This window comes from Canis aureus, chromosome 3 (assembly GCF_053574225.1).
Source record: "Canis aureus isolate CA01 chromosome 3, VMU_Caureus_v.1.0, whole genome shotgun sequence".
NCBI classification, from domain to species: domain Eukaryota; kingdom Metazoa; phylum Chordata; class Mammalia; order Carnivora; family Canidae; genus Canis; species Canis aureus.
This window is the reverse complement of record NC_135613.1, coordinates 41695892-41720740: the sequence shown is the minus strand read 5'-3', so window position 1 is coordinate 41720740 and position 24849 is coordinate 41695892. Positions and strand designations below refer to the sequence as shown.

At 36.3% G+C, this 24849-nt stretch overlaps 1 protein-coding gene across 8 annotated transcripts in view; it reads right to left on the bottom strand.

Annotated features, from left to right (window-relative positions):
- Positions 1 to 24849, bottom strand: part of ATG4C (autophagy related 4C cysteine peptidase) — a 162561-nt gene that overhangs the window by 35046 nt on the left and 102666 nt on the right. For 7 of the 8 annotated variants that reach the window (XM_077892065.1, XM_077892067.1, XM_077892069.1 and 4 more), the window contains 5 exons: positions 22787 to 22930; positions 16381 to 16464; positions 5844 to 6077; positions 3274 to 3604; positions 604 to 674 (listed from right to left, as the gene is read on the bottom strand). In XM_077892065.1, coding sequence (XP_077748191.1) covers positions 604 to 674; positions 3274 to 3604; positions 5844 to 6077; positions 16381 to 16464; positions 22787 to 22862 — 796 coding nt within the window. In that variant the 5' untranslated portion in view covers positions 22863 to 22930. The remainder of the gene's footprint in view (positions 1 to 603; positions 675 to 3273; positions 3605 to 5843; positions 6078 to 16380; positions 16465 to 22786; positions 22931 to 24849) is intronic. The other variant, XM_077892066.1, reaches the window with a different exon arrangement.

Below are 24849 nucleotides of genomic sequence, written 5' to 3'. Positions count from 1 at the left end.
GGGTGACATGGGTAAAGGGGGTAAAAAGGTATAAGCTTCCAGCCACAAAATTAATAAGTCATGGGGATGTAATTTACAGCATGAAGACTACAGTTCATAATATCATGTTGTTATATTTAAAAGTTGCTAAGAGGGGTACCTGGGTGGCTCAGTTGGTTGGGTGTCTGCCTTCAGCTCAGGTCTCAGGTAGTAACCCCGGGATCCTGGAATCAAGCCCCATGTCAGCTCCCTGCTCTTCCCAGAGTCTGCTTGTCCTTGTCCCCCTCTCCTTCTCCGTCTCCCCCCTCCCCTGTTCGTGCACTCTCTCTTTCTCTCTCAAATAAATAAATATTTTTTTAAAAAGATGCTAAGAGAGTTAAATATTTTTTTAAAAATCTATTTTTTAAGTTGCTTAAAAGATTTTATCACAAGAAAAAGAATTTTGTGACTGTATGGTGACAGATGTTAATTAGACCTACTGTGGTGATCATTTCACAATATACACAAATATTCAGTCATTATGTTGTGCATCTGAACTAATATAATGTTACATGCCAATTATATCTAAATAAAAAGGTATGACCAAAAAATCAGATAAAAATTAGAATTATATACATTCCTTACCTGTACAATCCTGTGCAACATAAATAGTTATTCCTTGTAAATCAGGGTGTCTTGCTTCTTCAACTGCTTTTCTAAAAAAAATAACATGTATCATCCTTTAAAAGCCTAACAGTTCCAGTTAATAATTAAAGTTTTAAAGGAAAGAAAGCCATCTTTTTTTTTTTTTTTAACTTTCCTATTTAACCTATAATGTCTGCTTTCAAAACTATTTTCTGAATGGTATCAAAAACCACAGGAATCCCTTCTAAGTAGAGTATTATACTAAATTACTCAAAGAACATTAAAGTATAAGTTACATGGACACCTGGGGTAGCTCAATTGGTTAAGCATCTGCCTTCAGCTCAGGTCATGATCCTGAGGTTCTGGGACAGAGCCGCACACACATCAGGCTTCCTGCTCAGCAGGGAGCCTGCTTCTCCTGCTCCCTCTGCCCACTGCTTCCCCTGTTTGTGTACTCTCTCTCTGTCAAATAAAATCTTTAAAGGGGATCCCTGGGTGGCTCAGTGGTTTGGCGCCTGCCTTTGGCCCAGGGCTTGATCCTGGGGTCTCAGGATCGAGTCCCACGTCAGGCTCCTTGCATGGAGCCTGCTTCTCCCTCTGCCTGTGTCTCTGCTTCTCGCCCTCTTTCTCTCTGTGTGTCTCTCATGAATAAATCAATAAAATATTTGTAAAATAATTTAAAAAACATAAGTTACAAAAGTTATAAAAAAAAATTCTTGAGTATAAAGCTGTAAACGCTGCCCTCCAAAAAAGGATTTCTCTCAACCACTCACCTGGCTATATTAAACATTTCTAACCAGCAGTATTAACATATGCTTCAAGTTTTACATCAAATTCGTTTACATTACTAACAGTGAATTATTGTCCTCTGCTACATTTATGAAAGTTTTTGCTTTCTTTAAATAATAGCATGACTTTTGGGGCACATGACTTTTGGCTCAGTTGGTTAAGCCTTGTACTCAATTTTAGCTCAGGTCATGATCGCAGGGTTGTGAGATCAAGCTGAGGGACATTCTCTTTACTCAGCAGGGAGTCTGCTGGAGATTCTTTCTCTCCCTCTCCTTCTGCCCCTCCTCACCATGAGTGCATGTGTGCATGTGCACTCTCTCTCAAATAAATACATAAATCTTTAAAATAAATTAATAAATAATAGCATGACTTCTTTTCCCTTCATTCAAAAACCTGTATAACCTGAACAAATGAATTTCCTAACTTTAAGCCTTAGAATTCTATAAGTAAAACTGCAAACTGAAAAATATTTCTGAGTATAATGTTCTCAATGGTGCACATGATTTGAAAATAGTCACAATAACATCTGTAAAAGGAAATTACACAAATGGAAGAAATAGAAATATTTTTATTTAACTTCGTAATTTTTTAACTTCACATGCCTTGTTATTTATGTTTGTATGTGTTAATTTAGAAGAGGGATTGGCAAAGTATGGCCCATAGGCCAAATACAACATGTGGCCTGTTTTTGTACAACCTGCAAACTAAGAACGGTTTTTACAGTTTTGAAGGGTTGTAAAACAAAAAAAGAAAAGAAAAATGGGCAACAGAGCCCTTTATTTACCATAAGGCCTTTTACAGAAAAAGTGCTCTGATCCCTGGAGTACAGAACATAATATCTTCAAGAGTAGAAACTAAGCTTTTATAATTATGCTTTTATACATCATACCAAGCAGGACTTGATATTATTAACAAAACATGGGACACCTAGGTGGCTCAGTCAGTTAAGTGTCTGTCTTTGGCAGAGATCATGATCCCAGGGTCCCGGGATTGAGCTCCGTGTCTGGCTCCCTGCTCAGTGAGGAGTCTGCTTCTTCCTCTGCCACCTTTCCCTACTAATGTTCCCTCTGTCTCTCTCTCTCTCAAATAAATAAATAAATCTTTAAAAAAACAAAACAAAAAAAGCAATCCATTTAACAACATTAGGTAAATACATTTCCATTTGTAAGCATCTGGCCTATACAATATTAAAGCCTATTAATATGCAAAAAATCTTATAATAATTTCCAATTTATATGATTTTAAATGTAATAAACTTATTATAACACACTATATTTAGATGGCATATAATGATTCCATACACAACATGGGTCGCACAAAAATTAGACAATTATTTTTAATTAAGCAGTATCATAAAAGGCTGAGGTATAGTGAAATTTGACTTTCGACTTTTTTCTAACTACTCTGAATGTCACAGACCCTTTACTTTTACTATGATATAATTATAATATTAATAGTCCCATACATTTACAATTCACAAGAATTTGATGTGTGCAAAGAAATGCTGAAAACATCAATTTTAGCTCTTGACATTTCATTACACTATCAGTACATTACAGCCCCCAGGTTACACTATTAAAAAAAAAAAACTATAATGTTATGCATGCTCCAAGGTTGAAAGAGTTGTTAGTTTTTAGAACATTCCGATAAGAGACCCTGAATATCTATACCTATGAACAAAAGAGGAAAAATTTGTCATAGATAAATGTAACTAGAGTGCAATATCTTGTTTTTTCCTTATTAGCAAATGAAAGCTTCCTTATAAATATACTCAAACAATAAGACTTGAAAAGTTCCAATTATATGTATGCACTGCAAAAAACAGTATCTCTGAGCCTAAGGACCTCTGTCATAAGGTAAAAGAGTTTAATACAATTTTACCTTAAGATGTGAGCAACCACAGCTGGTCCATACCAATCTCCGGCTTTTTTCCCAGACTTCTTTCCATATTTTATTAGTTGATGTAAACCAAAGAGAGCCAAAGGGGAATCACCAAACCAAGAGATGATTTTCCTGTGATAAATTTCATTTCGCATTTCATGATCATCAGAATGTCTCCTGATTGTTTCCTTCTGAGAAACTGTTGGGGTTTTGAGTTCACTTTCCCCTGAAAGTGATGCTTCAAATGATGCAGTAAATTTTTTAACAGTGTTGGAAGTCCATGAGTCAGAGTCTGAATTTTCAATGTTCAAAGCATCAGGCCAGGTCCAAGCTATAGTAGTTTCAAAGCAAGGTTTCAGATCTTTTAAATAGTTAGATTTTAACAATTCCACTAAAATAGATAGCATTTAAAGTCATAAAAAAAAAAAAAAAATAAAGTCATATAGATTACTAAACTAAAATAGTAAACTCAGAAGCAGCAAATTTCTAGAGACAAAAGGTAGATTAATGGTTGCATAATGGCAAGCAGGGTATTGGGAGTGACTACCAAAGGGTATGAGGTTTCTTTGGGGAATGATAAAAATGTCCTAGAGTTAGGTTATGGTGATGGTTGCGAACCCTGGAAGCATACCAAAAACCACTAAATTGTTCACTCTAAGTGACTAAATTATGTCATGTGAATTATAAAGCTGCCGAAAAAAAAAAACCCAAAAAACAATTTATATGAGCACAGAAAATATGGTAAAATATCAATAATGTTTACTTTTGAGTGGTAATAGTATTCTCTGGAGTTTTTTGTTGTTTCCAAATTTTCTAAAATGGGATTATATTACATATGATCAGGAAAAAAATAACCAAAATGAAAAAGAAAAAAAATGGTAAACGCAAGTACAAATAAACAATTCTGGAAAATGCTTTTCTTTCTTCTCTTTTCTTTGACAGTGCTGAAATCGAATGAGGACTTTTGTACTCCCTTACCAGTAATGCTTATCAGACGTCCAGTCTTGACTACAATTTACATAATGACTAACACTAATGAGAGAATAACTCCATAATGTGGATTTTGTTTTGATTATATGTTAAAATAGAAGTCTAACCACAGAAGTTTTAATTTTCTTTGTTTTTCTCTCAAACAATCCTTTCAAAATAACTCAATTACTGTTTAGGGAGTAATATCAATTCTCTAGTAAATGAAAAGTTAATAAAAAGAAGTCATTAAAGATCAAAGATCCCACCAAAAGCAACTATATTCACTACTTCAGTTTTTATGATAAGATAGTTCCAAGCATCCACGTAATTTTAACAAAATGAGTCACAGATTCAGAGAACTCGTTAGGACTTCGAAAATTATCCCAGTTCTTGTCCATGATTGCACAAAACTACAAATAAACCATCTTAGAGAAAGTTTAATTTTTTTCTTTATATTATCTGTACCACTCTTGAATAAACATTCTCTCTAAATAATTTCATCAATAATACCTACAGAAAGGTTATCAGATATTTGCCATGCCTTGCATGTCTAACACTTTAAAAATATGATAATGCTTAGTAATAACCATATATGATAGCCTAAAATAGTAAACTAAAATCTTCCTACAAATGTATAAATTATAAAAAATGGACTAATAGAAATGGTAAGAGTTTTTCTTTTTAAAAAAAATATATGTAAGAAGATATATGTAAGAAGAATCAATTACATTTTTGGGAATCTAGGAACATAATGACCTTATTATGAATATGCCTAGTCAATTTAACTGATTATAATCATATTTGCAAAGATAAAAATATTTTAAAGCATTATTGATATGTAGAGAGAAAATAAAGAAACCAGTTTAAATTTCTTAAGATTTAAATAATGTAAAAACATCACCTAACTGCTCAAAGTCATTGTTGTTAACTGCTCAAGATTTATTGAACTGGGGCAGCCTGGGTGGCTCAGTGGTTTAGCGCTGCCTTCAGCCCAGGACCTGATCCTGGAGACCCAGGATTGAGTCCCCCCTCGGGCTCCCTGCATGGAGCCTGTTTCTCCCTCTGCCTGTGTCTCTGCCTCTCTCTCTCTCTCTCTCTCTCTCTCTCTCTCTGTCTCTCATGAATAAATAAATAAAATATTTTTTTAAAAAGATTTATTGAACTGGAGATAATCCAGAGAAGTCAATCAAAAAGAACTAAATAATAACACCAAAAAAATCCAAAGGCTACTAAAAAATTGTAGTTAGATATAAGTCATATCTAGCCTACTTCAATAAAGTTAGAATATGCTAGATTAATTACAACTTTCAGGAGACGTCAGGAAGTCAAGAAATTAACCATAGAAAATATCTGCAGTTTACAAGCTGGAGTTAAAGCAAACAAAGAGGCACCTGCGTGGCTCAATCAGTTAAGCCTCTGACTTGATTTTGGCTCTGGTCATAATCTCAGGGTTCGAGGATCAAGCCCCACATCAGGCTCTGCACTGGGCATGGAGCCAGCTCAAGATTCTCTCTTTCCTTCTTCTTCTGCCCCTCCTCCCCAAACAAAAAACAAAAACAAAAAACACAACCCCTCCACCAACAAACAGAGATTTGATTTACCTCTACCAAGAAAGTGCAGTATGAGTCCTTGAGCCAGTAGCATCTGGCCAGTTCTTAATGTGCAGCCCCAACCACAGTCTGTCGTGAAGGCCGAGCCTTCTATTTGAGGAAATTCTTCCCTGTAGGTCAACCATATTCTTGAAATAAAATCTTTACGAAATTCTTCTACATTTCCCGCAATTACATGATCTTCTATTGTACATCCTGATCTTGCAGGTAACAGTTTATTTTCATCTACAAAATAAAAATATGAACTATAGTCTAAATATATGCAAAGAAACTTCAATAATGCTATTATGTCCCCATCACTGTCCATCAGATATGGAGTCTATTACAGTTTTTCTGATACTTTTTCTCAATTTCAATGAAGATATATATTATTCTGCCTCATCAGACTGTTAGGAAAATCAAATGAGAATGGATGCGGAAATGTTTTGTATGCTCTTAAGCTAGCTAATAAAAGGTGTCATCAGGGCAGCCCGGGGGGCTCAGCGGTTTAGTGCTGCCTTCGGCCCAAGGTGTGATCCTGGGGTCCCGGGATCGAGTCCCACGTCTGGCTCCCTGCATGGAGCCTGCTTCTCCCTCTGCCTGTGTCTCTGCCTTTCTCTCTCTCTCTCTCTCTCTCTCTCTGTCTCTGCCTTTCTCTCTCTCTCTCTCTCTCTCTCTCTCTCTGATGAATAAATAAAATATTTAAGAAAAAAAGATATCATCAGTAATACTGTTAATAATATCCTATATTCCAAATATAATCAACTCTTTTATGAGGGGTTAATATAAAAATACCTTTTCCTTTTGCCTCATTTGGCTCAGGATATACATATTAGTGCTCTCTAAAATGAGATCTGCAAATAAAATATCATGATTTGTCAATATGTAAAGATGAATGTAATCACATAAACTAGTTCTAAAGATCAAATAAAATGTGCACATTGTATTTATTATCATGAATATTTATACTCAAGTTATAAAATCAAAACTAAGAAGCTAAAGAGTAAAATATGAAATTCTAAAATATAGTTATCCTTTCACGTTGAAATAAAATTTTCTATTTTTTTTAAATAAAATTTTTTAAAAACTGCTCCTACCCACGTGTCTTTATTTTTAGAATTTATTTATTTATTTATTTATTTATTTATTTATTTATTTGAGAGAGACAGAGAGACAGAGCGCACCAGTGGTGGGAGGGGCGGAGACAGCGGGAGAAGCAGGCTCTCTCCTGAGAAGGGAGCTCCACTTGGGGCTGCATCCCAGAACCTGAGCCAAAGGCAGATGCTTAACCAACCACCCAGGCGCTACCACATTTTTCATTTCAAGAAGCTTTTCCAAATTTATTATTTGTAGTACAGTTTCTATGGGAAAACTATAGTCACTATTTGCCCAATAACAAAACATGAGGGCTCAAATGAACTAACATTCCTTGATTACTCTCTCAAAATGAACTGACATTACTTGATTACTCCTAAAGAGAATATCTTAGAAACCTTTACAACCTCAGCATGCAGCACAGTGCCTAACACAAGTAGATCCTAATAAATGTTTCTTGTTTTGGGTGGCTGGACAGGTGGATAGATAAATCTGCCTATAACTCTCAATTCCAAGGAGTTCTATTTCCACTATCCTTCTGCAGGATGTTAAAGCAATTTTATCACGCTTTTATTCTTTATCCTTCCTACATCTATCCTTCTTCAAGCTCATTCTGAAAAAATTACAATCACCTAAACTTCATAATATTCAGCTTAATGGAGCTAACTTGTGGCATACAGTTTCAATGACAATACAAAAAATGACTGCCAAGCTCCCATTATCAATGAATCTCTCTCAATATTTGAAGTAATTACAAACAAAAATGCCTAGAAATTGAATATGGCCCTACAAATATGTCCAAAATGTAAGTAAATATAAGATTCTTTTTAAAAAGAAAGTATGTGCACAGGTGAGCACCAGCGTGGGGAGAGACAGAGGGAGAAAGAGAAGTAGACTCCCTACTGAGCAGGGAGCCCGACTTGGGGCTCCCAGGACCCTGGGAGTATGACCTGAGCCGAAGGCAGGCACTTAACCAACTGAGCCCCTCAGGTGCCCCATTAAGTGTAAGATTCTTAAATTTGATAATTTACCTATCATTTCATTTCTACTAATATTAGAACACATTTGCAAAAAAAATTAAATTATTTTAACTAGGCTAAATCTGGCATCTTTCAAGCTTTTAAATTTATCTCTCTCTACCTTTCCTGAGCTACAAACTCTTCACTTTATATAATTCTTCCTTCCCGGTGTAAGATATTATGTTGTGCATTGTTTTTTTGTTTGTTCGTTTCTAAATAGTTTATTTATTTATTTATTCATGAGAGACACAGAGAGAGAGAGAGAGAGAAAGAGAGAGAGGCAGAGACACAGGCAGAGGGAGGAGCAGGCTCCATGCAGGGAGCCTGACGTGGGACTCCATCCTGGGTCTCCAGGATCACACCCTGGGCTAAACCACTGAGCCACCAGGGCTGCCCATGTTGTGCATTGTTATGTCAATATTTGTAGTACAGGGGCTCCTGGGTAGCTCAGGCAGTTAAGCCTCTGCTTTCAACTCAGGTCATGATCTCAGCATCCTGGGATCGGTCTACTCAGGGCTCCCTGCTCACTGGGGAGCTTGCTTCTCCCTCTCCTTCTGCCCCTCCTCCCTGCTCATGCTCTATTTCTGATTAATAAATAAAATATATTACAAATAATATTTATATTATATAAATCCAAGTGGTCCTGCCAGGTAGTATTATCTTGACCAAATATCAAAATTTAATTTTACAGGTTATCTGTGTGAGAAGCAATTGAGGATTTTATCTCATTCTAAGTAAGCTTAATCTTTTCACAGATACCATGCCCCTATCTGATAGGATTTTTCTAGGTTTTCTCTGAGATGATTCAAGACATGATAGGCCCAGAAACTTTTAGGGAAAAATGTAATTTGAGGCTATCTCTGACATACCAATTCTATCATAGGGGCCAAAATGATTTAACTGTAAATTGAACAAAGATAAGGATCTCTCCCTAATTTTTGAGCTGAGGAATATCTACAGACAATCAGTTTAGCCTTAAGAATGAAAATAGTACATGGACAAAAGGGAAAAAGGAACTTTTTTAAAAAGTAGAGAGTAAAAAAGTTACTAAAAGTAAAAGGCTAGAAAATAAAAGCTTTTTCTTAACTAAAAGCATCTCAGGGATGGACTTTTGCCTAGGGATCTCTTTGTAGAACATTAGAAAGGGCATTAAAGTAAGATATCAAGTGATCTTATTCTGTGTGCTATTGCTTTTTGTACCCTGTCTACTGTTTTTAGGGATCAGCGTTGCTCTAGATTTTGCCAGAGTTATGCCCAAATGTTGTGGAAATAACATCCCAGAATTTGGAATTTTTTAAATCACAACTTTTATTTAAAAATGGCATGCACGAAGAAATGAGGACTTACACAGAGCTCTATCACTTAATTTCCAGAAATCTGAACACGTTTTAGATCTCATTCTGTTGGGGCACCTGGGTGGCTAAGTCAGTTAAGCATCTGCCTTCTGCTTGGGTTGTGATCTTGGGGTCCTAGGATCGAGCCCCACATCGAGCTCCCAGCTGAGCGGGAAGTCTGCTTCTCCCTCTCCCTCTACTCCTCCCCCTGATCATGCTCTCTCTCTTTCTCTCTCAAATAAATAAATACACACACACACACACACACACACACACACACACACACACACACATAATCTCATTCTATTACTGACTGATATTTAAAATATTTTGTCTGACTACAATGAGATTGAATTAAAAATCAGTAAATAATGCAAGAAAACACTACAGACACTGTTGTCTATACTGTTTAGTTTTTCAAAATGTTGAAAAACTAAAAAACAAACCAAATGCTCATCAATAATAGAATGAATGATTTGTGTTAATTCATATAGTGGAATATTATGCAGCAATAAAAATAAAACTAGAACTACCATAACAACATGGACAGTTCTTAAAAATACAACCTTGAAAGTCATAAGGAAGTAACAGAAGCAAAATATAGTTTGATTCCATTCTCAAAAAGATCAGAAACAGGACATTCAAAATCACCGGTGACATTGCGATAGGATTTTTCGGCATGGGAGGGCTACAATTGGGTAGAATAAGCATACAGAGATTAAAAATTACTCAAATACCGTACAATTTCACTCATATGTGGAATCTAAGAAACAAAACAAATGAACAAAGAAAAAAGAGACCAAAAAGAACCAGACTTAGTTATAGAAAACAAACTGGTGGAGGTAGGTAGGTGGATGGGTGAAATATGTTAAGGAGATCAAGAATACACTTACTGTGATGAGCACAGAGCAATTATCAATGGATAGAATTACTGAGTCATCATATTATACACCTTAAACTAATATAACACTGTATGTTAACTATACTTGAATTAAAAGTTAAATAAAGGGCATCCCAGGTGGCTCAGCGGTTTAGCACCGCCTTCAGCCCAGGGTGTGATCCTGGAGACCTGGGATCGAGTCCCGCGTCAGGCTCCCTGCATGGAGCCTGCTTCTCTCTCTGCCTGTGTCTCTGCCTCTCTCTCTCTCTTTGTGTGTCTCTCATGAATAAATAAACAAAATCTTTAAAAATAAAAAAAAAAGTTAATAAATAAAAGTAATGTTGTATTTTTCCTGTTGAGTAGTTTTGTTACTCTCCTTAAAAGTGTATACACAAGGTTTTTATCTTTTCTATGTATGAATGATTCGTAATTTCAAAATTTTAAAGATTTAATATAAAATTATTAAAGTAATAAAAGTTCAGTATTTATAATAAAAAAAATAATACAAAGAAAAAAATTTTTTTAAGATTTTATTTATTTATTCATAAGAGACACAGAGAGAGAGAGAGAGGCAGAGACACAGGCAGAGAGAGAAGCAGGCTCCATGCAGGGAGCCCGAAGCAGGACTCGATCCCAGGACCTCAGGATTGTGACCTGAGTCAAAGGCAGACGCTCAACCACTGAGCCACCAAGTGCCCTGAAGAAAAGGGCCTTTTTCCCACTGGATTCTGTCCTATCTGTCATACACCCCAGCTTGGTGCTGAAACAGATACTTGCTACTTTAAAGAGCAGTAGATGAAGATAAGGCCAACATGCTAAGATTAGCAGAGTAGGAAGATGAATAGAGCATGAGCCCTTGATGTCACAGAGGCACTGAATTAACCAACCTAGTGCCATCCCTACATAGGACTTCTGCTTGTGTACATTAATACATCCCCGTATTGTTTTAGCTATTTTGAAATGCATCCATTAGCAATCTTTCCAATTTGGTCTCCTTCTGTAGTTTTATAGCAGCCTGTACTTCTGCTCCATCACAGATACCCTATGGGAATAACTTTTGTACTTGTTTGTTGGATGTCTCTCATCTGCTGGACAGCAAGCTCCTTGAGAATAAGGACTGTACCTGTCATACTTTCAGCATTAACTCCAGTGCCTGGCACATTATAAGGCTCTCAATAAATATTTGTGGAATAAACGAATAACCTTATTCATCAAATTCCCTACTAATGAATCCTTAAGTTGTTTCCAACTTTTTATTTGCTAAATAAAATATTTGCTTAAATGAAGCTACAATAAACATCCTTGTACATGTGCTGTCCACAAATACAGAGAACTTCTCTGTAGTAAATACTTAAAGGTCAAGTTGCTGGGTCCTAAGTTGTATGTATTTCCAATTTTTCTAAGTACTCTCAAATTACTCAGGAAGAGGCTGTACCAGTTTAAATACGCTCCCATCAGCAGTGCTTGAGTTCCTATTTCTTCAGTCTTGCTAACATCTGCTATCATGAAATCTTTCCATTTTTGCAAATCTGATGACTAAGAAATTTGCACTCCCTTTATTACTAGCATAGCATAGCATTTGGCCATTCAAATTTCTACTTAAAAAGCACCTGACCTGTTCATTTTCTTGGCTCATTTTTTCCTGGGTTGTTTATGTGCTTCTATTAATCTGTAGTTCATTATTTTGGAGACTAACATTTTATTTAAGATATAGATGGAAAGAGAGAAAGATCATTGTGTGATACACACACAGATAGAATATCTACACACAAAAAAAAGAGGATGAGAGTGTGCAAATATCTTCTCTCTCTGGCTTGCTATGAAACTTTGGTTTCTTTTGTCATGCAGATATTTTAAATTTGTATTTGGTCAAATTGATTGATATTTTCCTGTATAGGCTGTGTTTTTATGTTTTATATAAGAAGTTCTTCTCTGGAGTGCTTAAGTGGTTCAGCGGGTTATGCATCTGACCTTGGCTCAGGTCATGATCTCAGGATCCTGGGATTGAGCCCAGTGTCAGACTCCCTGCCCAGTGCAGAGTCTGCTTGTCTCTCTCTCTGCCCCTTCCCCCTGCTCCTGCACTCACTCTTTCTCTCTCTCAAATATTAAGTAAAATCTTAAAAATAAATAAATAAATAAGAAGCTTTTCTCTACCACAGTGTCATACCACTAGCTCCTTAAAACAATACAATTTGGCCTTGATGCATAACACAGACCCACATCGATAAATGTAGGTTAGCTGCTGTTCTTTTCTACCTTTACCACTCTGGTGAAACTACTCTCTCAAAAGTCATCAGCAATTTCTCATTAACAAATCCTAGAGCCTCTACTAAGGTTATTTCCTACTTGACCTCTTTTGAGCATCGGGCATTTTGTCCAACTCCTTCTTCCTGAAAGTCTCTTTCCTTTGATCTCTATGATAATATACCATTGTGGGTATTTGTCCTACATATTGCCTGTTCCTTCTTAATTTCATTCACTAATTCTTCCTTATCAGGATATCCTTAAAGATGGATGTTCTCCACCTGTACTTTCCATCAATGTGACCTTACCCATTGGCCTCAAATGCCACCACTTTGAAAATAAATACAAATCAATTCTAAATAGTTTACTTCATTCCGACTGTTCATTTCTAAATAGTCTACTTCAAACACTACATGTACCCCCAAACCCATGCTTCCTTCAGTATAGCACATTTGGTTACTAATACACCTATCATCCAAGATAATAGTTTTTAAGTCTTCTTTATCTCCTGTCTCTCATGTTACTAAACCAAATCATTTATTAAATGGTGTTGATACTATCTTAAAATATCTCAAATCCATCTCCTCCTTTCCATTTCTACTACCCTATATCAGAGTCATTGTATCTTGCCTGTTAACTGACTTCATTTTTTTAAAGATTTTATTTTTATTTATTCGTGAGAGACACAGAAGGAGAAAGAGGCAGAGACACAGGCAGAGGGAGAAGCAGGCTCCATGCAGGGAGCCCGACATGGGACTCGATCCCAGGACCCCAGGATCACTCCCTGGGCTGAAGGTGGCACTAAACTGCTGAGCCACCAGGGCTCCCCTGTTAACTGACTTCAAATCATTCTTCTGTCAGTTATTCTTCTAAAATATGTATTTAGTTATTATTAGTATGTGCTCCTTCTGGGCAAGATCAATGTCCTAACCAGTACATTCTCAATATATGATTACTGAAAAAAATCATGTGAAATTTGGCATTCTGTTGCTCTAAAATCATTCTAATTAAGAAACCAACTGGGCACTCCCACTCTCTATATCTTGAAAACTTAGTAAACTTACTTATGCCCCAAATTTTGTGAGATGTAGGAGTCCAAAGCTAGCCCCCAGGATTTCTGCTAGTTCTCCATAGCTTAAGCTTTAACGGTCCTCCCTGCATCCAGCCACTGCAATGAGTTGTCTTCTTCATTCCACATGTCAAATTCATCCCCTTTCCAAAAGAACTCCTCCTAGATCCAGCATTTCGTAAGCTTAACTGACTTCACTTAAGATCAGGGTATGTCAACAAGGGAATGTCTCAATAGACATGCAGCCTCCTACCACCATTCTAGCTCCTCTCTTTTCTCCCTCCAGATCCCCACACCCTCTCCATCCCTGTATCACCACTCCTAAACCAAAGCAAAATACAGTTGATCCTTAAACAATGTGGGGTTAGGGGCTCCAACCGCAACCCTGTACTCAAAAATCCATATATGACTTTTGAGTCCCCAAACACTTAAACTGATAGCTTATTGTTCACCAGAAGCCTTACCTGATAACATAGTCAATTAACACATATTTACATGTTATATGTAGTATATACAGTATTTTTATAATAAATTAAAGAAAATATTATTAAGAAAAAAAACAAGGAAGAGAAAATACATTACTATACTTAAATACATTAAGTATACATGTATACTTACATTACTAAGTAATGTAAGTAATGAAAAAAGTAATGAAAATACATTACTATACTGTGCAGAAATCCACACATAAGTGGACCTGTGCAGTTCAAACCTGTTGTTCAAGGGTCAACTGTAGTCTTCTCTATTTGTCTCATTCATATGTCTTACAATCATTTACTTTTTGTCTCTCGAGTTGAGGACCCCCAAGAGCCTACTGCAAGGATCAAAGTTCAAAGTATTTCTTCCAAAAAACATATAGTGCTATCCTTAAAAAAAAAAATTCTAATAAAGGGTGCCTGGCTGGCTTAGTCAGTAGAACATGGGACTCTTGATCTTGGGGCCATAAGTTAGAGCTGGGTGTAGAGATTACTTTTAAAATTTTTTAATTGAATTTTTAAAATTCTAATAACTTTTTCTCCAATTTCCTATATCATGACTCATACTACTACTTAGGATGCTTATATGTACCAGGCACATCACTAAACCCTTATGAAACAATTATCATTAATACTTAGGAAGAATAAATAATTTGCTTTAAGTAACAACTAATTAGTAAAAAGAGCAAAAATTCAAAGCACCTGTCTGACTCCAAAGCCCATATTCTCCTCTGCCTATAAACAAATGACATAACTTTTTAGCATAGCACTCAAGAAGCTCTCCATTATTTGATCCATTTCAGTATTTTCTCCCACCATACCAACACTGGACATCTCTGTTTCTTAAATATACTCTCTAATACCTTGTGCCATTCTATTTACCTAAAATGCATCCCTTCTTCGTCCATCACCTTCTTATTCATCCCTCAAGAATGATGTGAGAATTCAATTAGTGAAACATGTAAATTACTTAAAATGCTGCCTGGCACATTATAAATAATAAATGTTAGCTGTTATTATTACATTTACAAGGTTTTAGAAAATTGTTGATAAATGATATGCCAAAATAGGTCAACCAAAAATTAAACCTTTGATAATGAATAACATACTCTCACGCACATTCTCTCCCTCTCTCTTACACATACATGCACATTCACACAAAATACACACTCATACACACAAAACCAAGCAAAGACATATAGTAGAAAAAACACCAGTAGTAAAGTGAGACATAGTCTTGGTTTAAATTTCAGCTGTGCCATTTAATGTGTGTGACTTTGGATAAATTACTTAACTTCTCTAAGCTCCTGTTTCCATACTCATTATGGTAAGGATATCTGAATCAACCTCATAGGCTGGTGGTAAGAATTAAAGACATTTTACAAAGAGCTTAGCACGATGCTTGACACATAGAAGGCACTCATTAGGGGCACCTGGGTGGCTCAATGGTTGAGCATCTATCTGCCTTTGGCTCCGGCTGTGGTTCTGGGGTCCTGGGATGGAGTCCTGAATCGGGCTCCCCACGGGGAGCCTGCTTCTCCCTCGGCCTATGTCTCTGCCTCTCTCTCTGTGTCTCTAATGAATAAATAAACAAAATCTTTAAAAATAATAATAATAATAATAATAAAGTTACCAGAGAACTTGATAAAAAATACTAATTGATAAAAAATATCAATTCAAATCATATTTACTTATTAGCACTCATACTATTGTTAAGTCCATAACTATGAGGGATATAACAAAAGAAGTCATAATCCTCAACCTCAAGGAGTTTATTAGGAACCCAAATCAAAAAAAAAAAAAAAAAAAAAAAAGGAACCCAAATCATACGGCAATATATTTTGTGTTACATAAAACACAGGCTCTTAAAAGAAATATGCCAAAACACAGGAATAAAAAGTAGTATGATGGTTGCCAGAGGCTAACAGAAAGATGGCTGGGGAGTTTCAGTTTCACAAGATGAAAACTTCTGGAGACAAATGGTAGTAATGTTATTAGTACAATATTATGAATGTATTTAATACATCAAACTGTACAGTTGAATATTATTAAGATGGTAAATTTTATGTGTATTTTACTACAATAAAAGAAGTATAAGTAAAAAACAAAAAGAAATATGCCGGGCAGCCCAGGTGGCGCAGCGGGGCAGCCCCGGTGGCGCAGTGGTTTGGCGCCACCTGCAGCCTGGGGTGTGATCCTGGGGACCTTGGATCGAGTCCCATGTCGGGCTCCCTGCATGGAGCCTGCTTCTCCCTCTGCCTGTGTCTCTGCCTCTCAGTCTCTCTCTCTCTCTGAATAAAATAAATAAATCTTAAAAAAAAAAAAAAAAAAGAAATATGCCAAAAGTAGATTATCTAGAACTAAAACAATGAAAATAGTTACACAATGAATTTTGACAAAGATTTTAAATGGGTTATAAATTTAGCACTTACCTTCAAATTTAAAATGGTAACATTTTCCAAGCAATAATACAGGGGAATTTCTACTAAAATATGTTTTTGTTTTCAACACCCAACCTAAACAAGAAAACAGAAAAGTAGTTTTGCAATTTAAGGATTTCAGACTAAGAGTCTAGCAGCATTTCCTTTTTTTTTATTTCAAATAGTTAATTCTCAACTATAGACATGCATTTTTTGCAAGAATAGCAAAATATATGGACAATGAACTGAAAATACAGGCCATTTATGTTACATTCAAATATAATTAAGTATTTTAAACACATTCTATCCACGTAAAGGACATGAGAAAGAAAAGAGTTTAATTTCTTTTCAAACAGGTCACAATGTTCTTATGGAATAAAATTTAAAAAATACAAATTCTACTCCAGTTTATGACATCAACCTCTTTTCCCAAATACAATAAATGTTACCAATTTTTTATATTCCCTTCCATCATTCCAATGAAGTAATTTAGGGATAAGGTAACACAGTACACTAGTGCTTGTGATAAATGTGGATCGATGTTTTCTAGGGAAATATTATAACACCATCATTTTAGCCACCTGAGGATCTCTGAAAGTAGCAAATAAAGCTTTTAGAGATCCTCTTCTCAGTTTTCCACCTCCCAGTTCCTAATCCTCAGCTGTAGCTGCAAACTCCAATTGTTCCAGTTTTCTTCCTACTAAACTGTATACGTCCAGTATTCCCTTGGTTTTTTCCCCACACCCCAGAGACCAAGACCTCAGCCAAAACCAAGAATCGGTTGCTCAACCAACTGAGCAACCCAGACGGCCCTCCTTTTGTTTGTTTGTTTTTTTATAGTTCTCGGTTTCCTGAGAAAAACATTTGCATTACAGCCCTGAATATTCCCAAGTATATGAGATTCCTGACTGCTTATGGTAGCCTTGAAAGCTGCTTCTAAAATGCAAGAACAGGGTAGCCCCGGTGGCGCAGCGGTTTAGTGCTGCCTGCAGCCCAGGGCGTGATACTGGAGACCCTGGGTCGAGTCCCACGTTCGGGCTCCCTGCATGGAGCCTGCTTCTCCCTCTGCCTGTGTCTCTGCCTCTCTCTCTCTCTGTGTGTGTGTGTGTCTCTATGAATAAATAAAATAAACAAAATCTTTTAAAAATAAATAAAAATAAAATAAAATGCAAGAACAGGGCAGCCCCGGTGGCCCAGCAGTTTAGCCCCGCCTTCCGCCCTGGGTGTGATCCTAGATTCGGGATCGAGTCCCGCATCGGGGAGTCCCGCATCAGGCTCCCTGCGTGGAGTCTGCTTCTCCCTCTGCCTGTGTCTCTGCCTCTCTTTCTGTGTGTCTCTCATGAATAAATAAATAAAATCTTTAAAAAAAATAAAGTAAATAAAATAAAACAAAATGCAAAAACATATAAGCAGAAAGAATATGAAATTGGGAGTCAACAGACTTAGGTCTACTTTTTTTTTTTTAAGATTTTATTTTATTTACTCATGAGAGATACAGAGCGAGAGAGAGGCAGAGACACAGGCAGAGGGAGAAGCGGGCTCCATGCAGGGAGCCCAATGCGGGACTTTATCCCAGGTCTCCAGGATCACGCCGTGGGCTGCAGGCGGCGCTAAACCGCTGCGCCACCGGGACTGCCCCTTAGGTCTACTCTTAAGTAGACTACCTGCTATTTATATTGAAGAATTGTTAGAAAATTTAAAATCAGTGATTCTTATGAAAATGCTCCCCAAAGTACTATAATACAAACACGTATAAAAAACAAATACATAAAAATATGTATTCATGATAAGAATTATGCAAGTATTTGAATTTGCTGGAAAAAAAGAATGGAAAATCAAACACAGGAATCAGGCTTTCATTCAGCTTCGATTACTACACTATTCTCCAGAATGGTTTCTGTGTCATCAGGCTTTCTTTGCTCTAGCATATGCCACGTGTCACTGCCAAATTCATCTCCCCATGGCTCAGCTTTGATTAGGTAACTCTTCCGCCTAAAAGCCATCTTCAGTGACTCATTCCGTAACAGATTTATTATGAACCTCTCAGTGACACTAAGGACTTTCCAAAATATGACACAAATTAACTGTATAGTCATCTTTTCTGCTACTTTTCACCTGTACTCAAAGTGAGGTTTGCTATTTGGCTCCTACTATCCCATGACAAAAATGTCCTCCCCAATATCAGCCTATCTAAATGCTACTTCTTCTGGTTCATGTACGCACTTCTAAGCCATTTTTTTCCTAAGGCTCTGATGCTCTTCTCTGAACATCAGTGGGAAATTAGTATTCACTGACCACCTACTGTATACCAGGAAGTAGGCTAGGCAGTTTACAAACATATTGTCTTAGAAATATTATTACTACTATACCAGAATGATTCTAATCCCCCAAATAGTAACAACCCCTTCCCCTCCAAAGGCATTTTCTAGGCAAATTTGAAAAACTTCACAAAAACACCCTCAAATAAAAGGAAACAATCCTTAAGGAGGAACTTCTCTCTTTCTCTCTATGCTTTACTCTCCGCCTACCCCCTCTGAAGAGTCACCAGTCTTTCCTCAAGAAAAGAGAAGTTTCAAATCTGATTTCTTAGAGCCTGGGGCATGGCAAGGATCCACATTTTACGTGAGCACAGATTTATAGTGCTTTGAAGCTCAACCATCATTCACATGGTACACACTCTCACTTTTGTACTTCCTGTGCAAATCCTGGTAGGGCCTAACCCCTCATAGTAGTCTGACCTCCTTTAATACTCCAGGATGCTAGGTACATAAAGAAGACTTAGGACTTCTCATAAGGTCCAGCCATTTTTCTCTTTTTCCACAGGCATATGAGAGCTGAATTAGACTAGTATGCCAAGTGACTAGTCTATATTCTTTTTTCTTTTAATTGTTTAGTTTTAACTGATCAATTTTCATTTTATCTTTTTAAATGCATTGTAAGAAATGTACCATTATCTCTGCCCTAGCTTGCTGATGCTGAACCAGGGCACTAAGGCACACAGAGATGGAAAAATGAAGGATGTAAAATCCATAGAGGCATAGGATAACAGAGCCTGGAGCATTGGAAAGAGCCATGAATAAGAAGTATGATTATAAATAAGTTATTCTAACACATATTGAAAAATATATATTCATCAGAATTCTTATACTCAAGAATATATTTTTTATTTTATTCCTCAATCTCCCCTAGTTTTTACCTCTACATCTCAATTTATAGGAGCAGAGAGGCGAGACAGGCAAATTAAATGTCATTATGATTTCTAAATAAAAACTAATTAAATAAAACTAAATAAAGAAAGAAAAGTAACTTAATTTGGCAAACAAGCCATTAAATAAATTGACAAAGGGCAGTGACTTTCTATGAGGGGTGAGCATTGACCAGAAAGAAGAATGAAGAAACTTCCTGAGGTGAAGGAAATTTTCTATATATTGATTAGATTGTTAATTTCACAGGTATAAACATGTGTCACACTCTGGAAATTGTATACTTATGATCTGTTCATCTCACTTTACTTTCTCTCAATTACAAAAAAAAAAAAAAATCAAGAGATAAACTGGAACAGTGTTTCAATTATTTGTTCCTGTTTAACAAACCAATCCACAACTTAATTTGAAACAACTTTTTTCCTTCTATCACACAGTTCTGTGGGTTGACTGGGCTCAAGTTCTCCTGCTGGTCTTGCTTAGAGTCTCTAATGTAGTAAAAATCAGATGGAGAGACTCAGTTGAGACACTGCATTGGCTGCTGCTTTCTCTCCTATGTAGTCTCAGGGCCTTTCTTCTTCATGTGGCCTCTCCATGTGATTTCTCCAGCTGAGTACCTAAGTTCGTTACATAACAGTTCAGAGCTCCAAAACAGAGCAAGTAGAAGTTGCCTCTTAATGGCCAGACATAGAATTGACACAGCCTCATTTCTATCTCATTCTATCAGCTAATATAAAGCACAGGCCAACCCAGATTCAATGAGAAAAGAGACAACACAAGATATGATTAAAGATCCTTACTAAGGACCATCTTTGGAGACTAACTACCATAAACAGAATATTACAAAACCTATAGTCCCTTAAGTCAGCAAATTGAAAATCACAAGACTTTAAAAGATGTAAACAAGCCAAAGAACATAGAAATAACAGATGGTAATGATTTTCTGGAGGATCAAAAACATGCAGAAAAAGGATGGTTAAAAAAAAAAAGGATGGTTTACTTATTACTATTTTAAAAGGGTAGTCCAGTTTATATACCTCATAAAGTCATGGAAATAAAAGGGGGGAGGGGAGAAGAAAGCAAAAATGAAAGTTTTACAAGAAAGTAAGGTCCACAGCCTTTTAAATCTTAAATGCTATGCCATTTCTGGTTCCATCTTCATCATTTTATAATATTAAAATTGATGAAAACAATCCTAACTTATGTTCCACTGTATTCAGAAAACAGCAAGACTGAGGAACAAGGGAGGCTGGATTTGAATACCAGTTTCAAGAGTTATGACCAGTTCAAGAGTTATGACCTAGATATGACCATGGATATGTCACTTAATCTCAATTTTCTAATTACAAAAAATTTTAAAAAAAAACCTCAGAAAGATATGAGATTTAAATGATAAGGTACATAAATTATCTACAAAATGCCAGTGTGCTAATCAGTGTTCAGTCAGTGTTAGTCCTTTCTACACCACACATACTATACAAACTCTAAGCAAGGAAAATACATAAAACATTTTACAATGATTTTCACCAATAAAAATACATAAGACATTTTACAATGATTTTCACCAATAAAATCAAACAAAAATACTACTCCATAACTTGAAGCTATCTAGAATACTTAGTTACCCTGAACAATCTAATCTGTTCCTTTGAGATTAGAGATTGTCATAATTTTACTATGGACACTTAAAATATCTAGATATTGAAAACAACACAAATGTAAATAATAGGTTAAATAACAATTCACAAAATAACAGTTAGAGCTAATAAAATACAACACCAAGGGAATCCCTGGGTGGCTCAGCAGTTTAGTGCCTGCCTTTGGCTCAGGGCATGATCCTGGACTTCCCAGATCGAGTCTCACATCGGGCTCCCTGCATGCAGCCTGCTTCTCCCTCTGCCTGTGTCTTTGCCTCTCTCTTTCTGTGTCTCTCATGAATAAATAAGTAAAATCTTAAAAAAATAATAATAATATATACAAATAGCCAATAAGTATATAAAAAATGCTTAACATCATTATTGATCAAGGTAATGCAAATCAAACTCAGCAACATACTCACACCCACTAGAATGGCTCTAATAAAAAAATGGATGGGGCACATGGGTGGCGACATTGTATAATGGACAATAGAGAGAGGTGGGGAAGAATAGGGAGTAGCTATGAATGGGTATAAGGTTGCTTTGGGGGTGATGATGGTTGTACAGTCTTGTAAATATACAAAAAACCACTGAATCATAAAAGGGTACATTCTTTAATATGTAAATTATATCTCAATTTTTTAAAAATCAATGTTCAGAGTTTTCAAAATGCAATGTCTCATTATTACCAAGTTATAACCATCTAAAGAGCTTGCTGTCCATGCCTTCCAGTGAACCAGGAGCCACTGTCAATTATATTTTACCTGAATTTGCATTATAAAGGGGTTTTGCTAAATGTTATCTTTCCTATTGTATGGATATGAACTTCTTCCTGCTGCAGCTGATTCTGCTAAGTATTTCTCCATTTTTGAAACTTTCTTCATCTCCAATTTGTTTCTAGTCCAAAGTGGGTTTCAAAACCACCTTATGATCCTTACTGGATTTGCTTGCAAACCAAGAATAACTAGGTTAAAAATAAAGGTCTAGGACTACTCCTAAAAGAAATTCATAGGTATCATTAGAGTGTGAACTCTGCTTTGTGTGTTCAAAGGTCTATTTTTGCTTGCTTCCCCTAGTTTATATATGAAATTGCCTGAAACGGAGTTTGAAAAACCGAGGTGTTAACATCACTTAAATAAATTCCATCTGCTTCTGAATGTTTAAAGAAAAATGGACCCACATAGTATGCCTGAGTTTCTAGACAATGCTTATGATGATATTTGGCTCTTTCTTCAGGATATATGCTTATCTACATTCTTATAGAAATTATTCATTGGGGATCCCTGGGTGGCGCAGCGGTTTAGCGCCTGCCTTTGGCCCAGGGCGCGATCCTGGAGACCCAGGATCGAATCCCACGTCAGGCTCCCGGTGCATGGAGCCTGCTTCTCCCTCTGCCTGTGTCTCTGCCTCTCTCTCTCTCTGTGTGACTATCATAAATAAATAAAAATTAAAAAAAAAAAAAAAAAAAAAGAAATTATTCATTGAAAGAGAAACTTAAGCAATTGTGACTTAATAAGGCAAATGATATACATCTTCAAATGTTTCTTTGGATCTATACAGTTTTTAAATAATACTTACTATATTTCATGTTGTTCCAAGCAGATATAAATTTAGTTTTTAGCTTGTCAACTTCATCTGTTCCTGTGGCCTCCATATTCAAATTCTAAGGAAAAAGCCATTACTTGATTGCATTCTTCTGTAAAGTTAAATCTTTTGTACTGACTAAAAGAAAAATTATTAAAGAAAAATAAGTAATGAGTATATATTATATGGCAATACTGCTGAAGTTTTACTTGTGATTAAGTACAATTTAAACTGCAAATGGGCAAACCAATTTTTCATTTTACATAACAGAATATAATTTATTCTATAAATAATTACAAAAAATAAATACCAAATACCACACAAAACCAAACAACAATCTCCTCCAAGTACTCACAATTAAGAACAACATATCAGCTTAGTAAACCAACTCAGGGGATCCCTGGGTGGCGCAGCGGTTTGGCGCCTGCCTTTGGCCCAGGGCGCGATCCTGGAGACCTGGGATCGAATCCCACATCAGGCTACCGGTGCATGGAGCCTGCTTCTCCCTCTGCCTGTGTCTCTGCCCCCCCCTCTCTCTCTGTGACTATCATAAATAAATAAAAATTTAAAAAAAAATTAAAAAAAAAAAACAACCAACTCAGCTTTAGTGCTTGTGAGACTATTCAAGAATTGTTTTATTTGTAATGAGAGAAGATGGTTTTAAATCTTGTAAGAAACGGTAACTATCTTCAGAATGGAGGATTCCACTTAAACTGATTAAGTCACTACTATCATTTTAAGGCATTTCCTACCTTTCCTTCCTACCTCAATACTGCAGCATTTTTTTTTAAGATTTTATTTATTTACTTGACAGAGATAGAGAGAGAGGGCAAGCACAAACAGGGGGAGGTACAGAGGGGTAGGGAGAAGTAGGCTCTGCAATGATCAGGGAGCCAAATGTGAGGCTCGATCCCAGGACCCTGTGACCTGAGCTGAAAGCAGACGCTTAATGACTGAGCCACCTAGGCACCCCCTGCAGCATCTTTTTAAAAAACAGAATGGTTTAGGGGCACATAGGTGGCTTAGTCAGCTAGGCAAGGGATTCCTTATTTCAGCTCAGGTCATGATCTCCAAGTCCTTAGATCAAGCCCTACACTGGGATTTGTACTCAGCAGAAAGTCTGCTGGAGATTCTCTCTCTCCCTCTCCCCCTATCCCTTTCTCTCTCTCTTTTAAATAAATAAATCTTTTTGTAAAAAAGAATGGCTTAAATCTACAACAGAAAATGTTTTCTTACTTTAAGAATAAATGTAGCTTTTAAGTACTTGTTTTATAACTGATTTGAGGGAAAGTTGAGATGTGTAATGTAATCTGAAAGAGGAACAAATTACACCTTAGAATGCTTGTGCTTATTTGCAATAATTCACACAGTTTACTTTTCAAGAATACTGCACAGAACATTTCCCTTTTAGGTATTATAAATATCTACTCAAAAGTATTGATACATTTATTTCTCTAACAGTACACATTCAATTTTATAATATGTACTAAAAGCTACTAATTATACAATACAATTGAAGCAGGAGAAAGCATGGTCCACTGGAAAAATTTTAAAAGCCAATGTGACTAGAACAGAGAAAAAAGGGAGCTTGAGATATAGCCATAGGTTTAACATGGGCTACAGCACACACGGCCTTGTACACCATGCTAAGAATTTTGTTGCTTATCCTAAGAACAATTGGTTTCTAACAGGAATATTAGAATCTGATCTGTGGGTTTGCCTCCCATAGCACAAAGAATAGATTAAAAAGGACGAGAGTACACAATTAGAGTTTATTAGTACTGTACAGGACTACAAGAGAGATGATAATAGCTTGGAATGGAGCAACAGAAAGTGAGAAAAACAGACATATTAGGAAATGTGTCAAAAATTCAATGTCTTGATGATTAAATGAATATGGAAGGCAAGAAAGATAGTATGCCAGATACACCAATGTTCCTGGCTTGTGAAACTAAATAAAAGGTACCAACCATTGAAACAGGGAGCATCAGAAGAAGGTCAGGTTAGAGAAGATCATGAATTTGACTTGTATGTAGTTTGAGATGCTCTGAGAGATA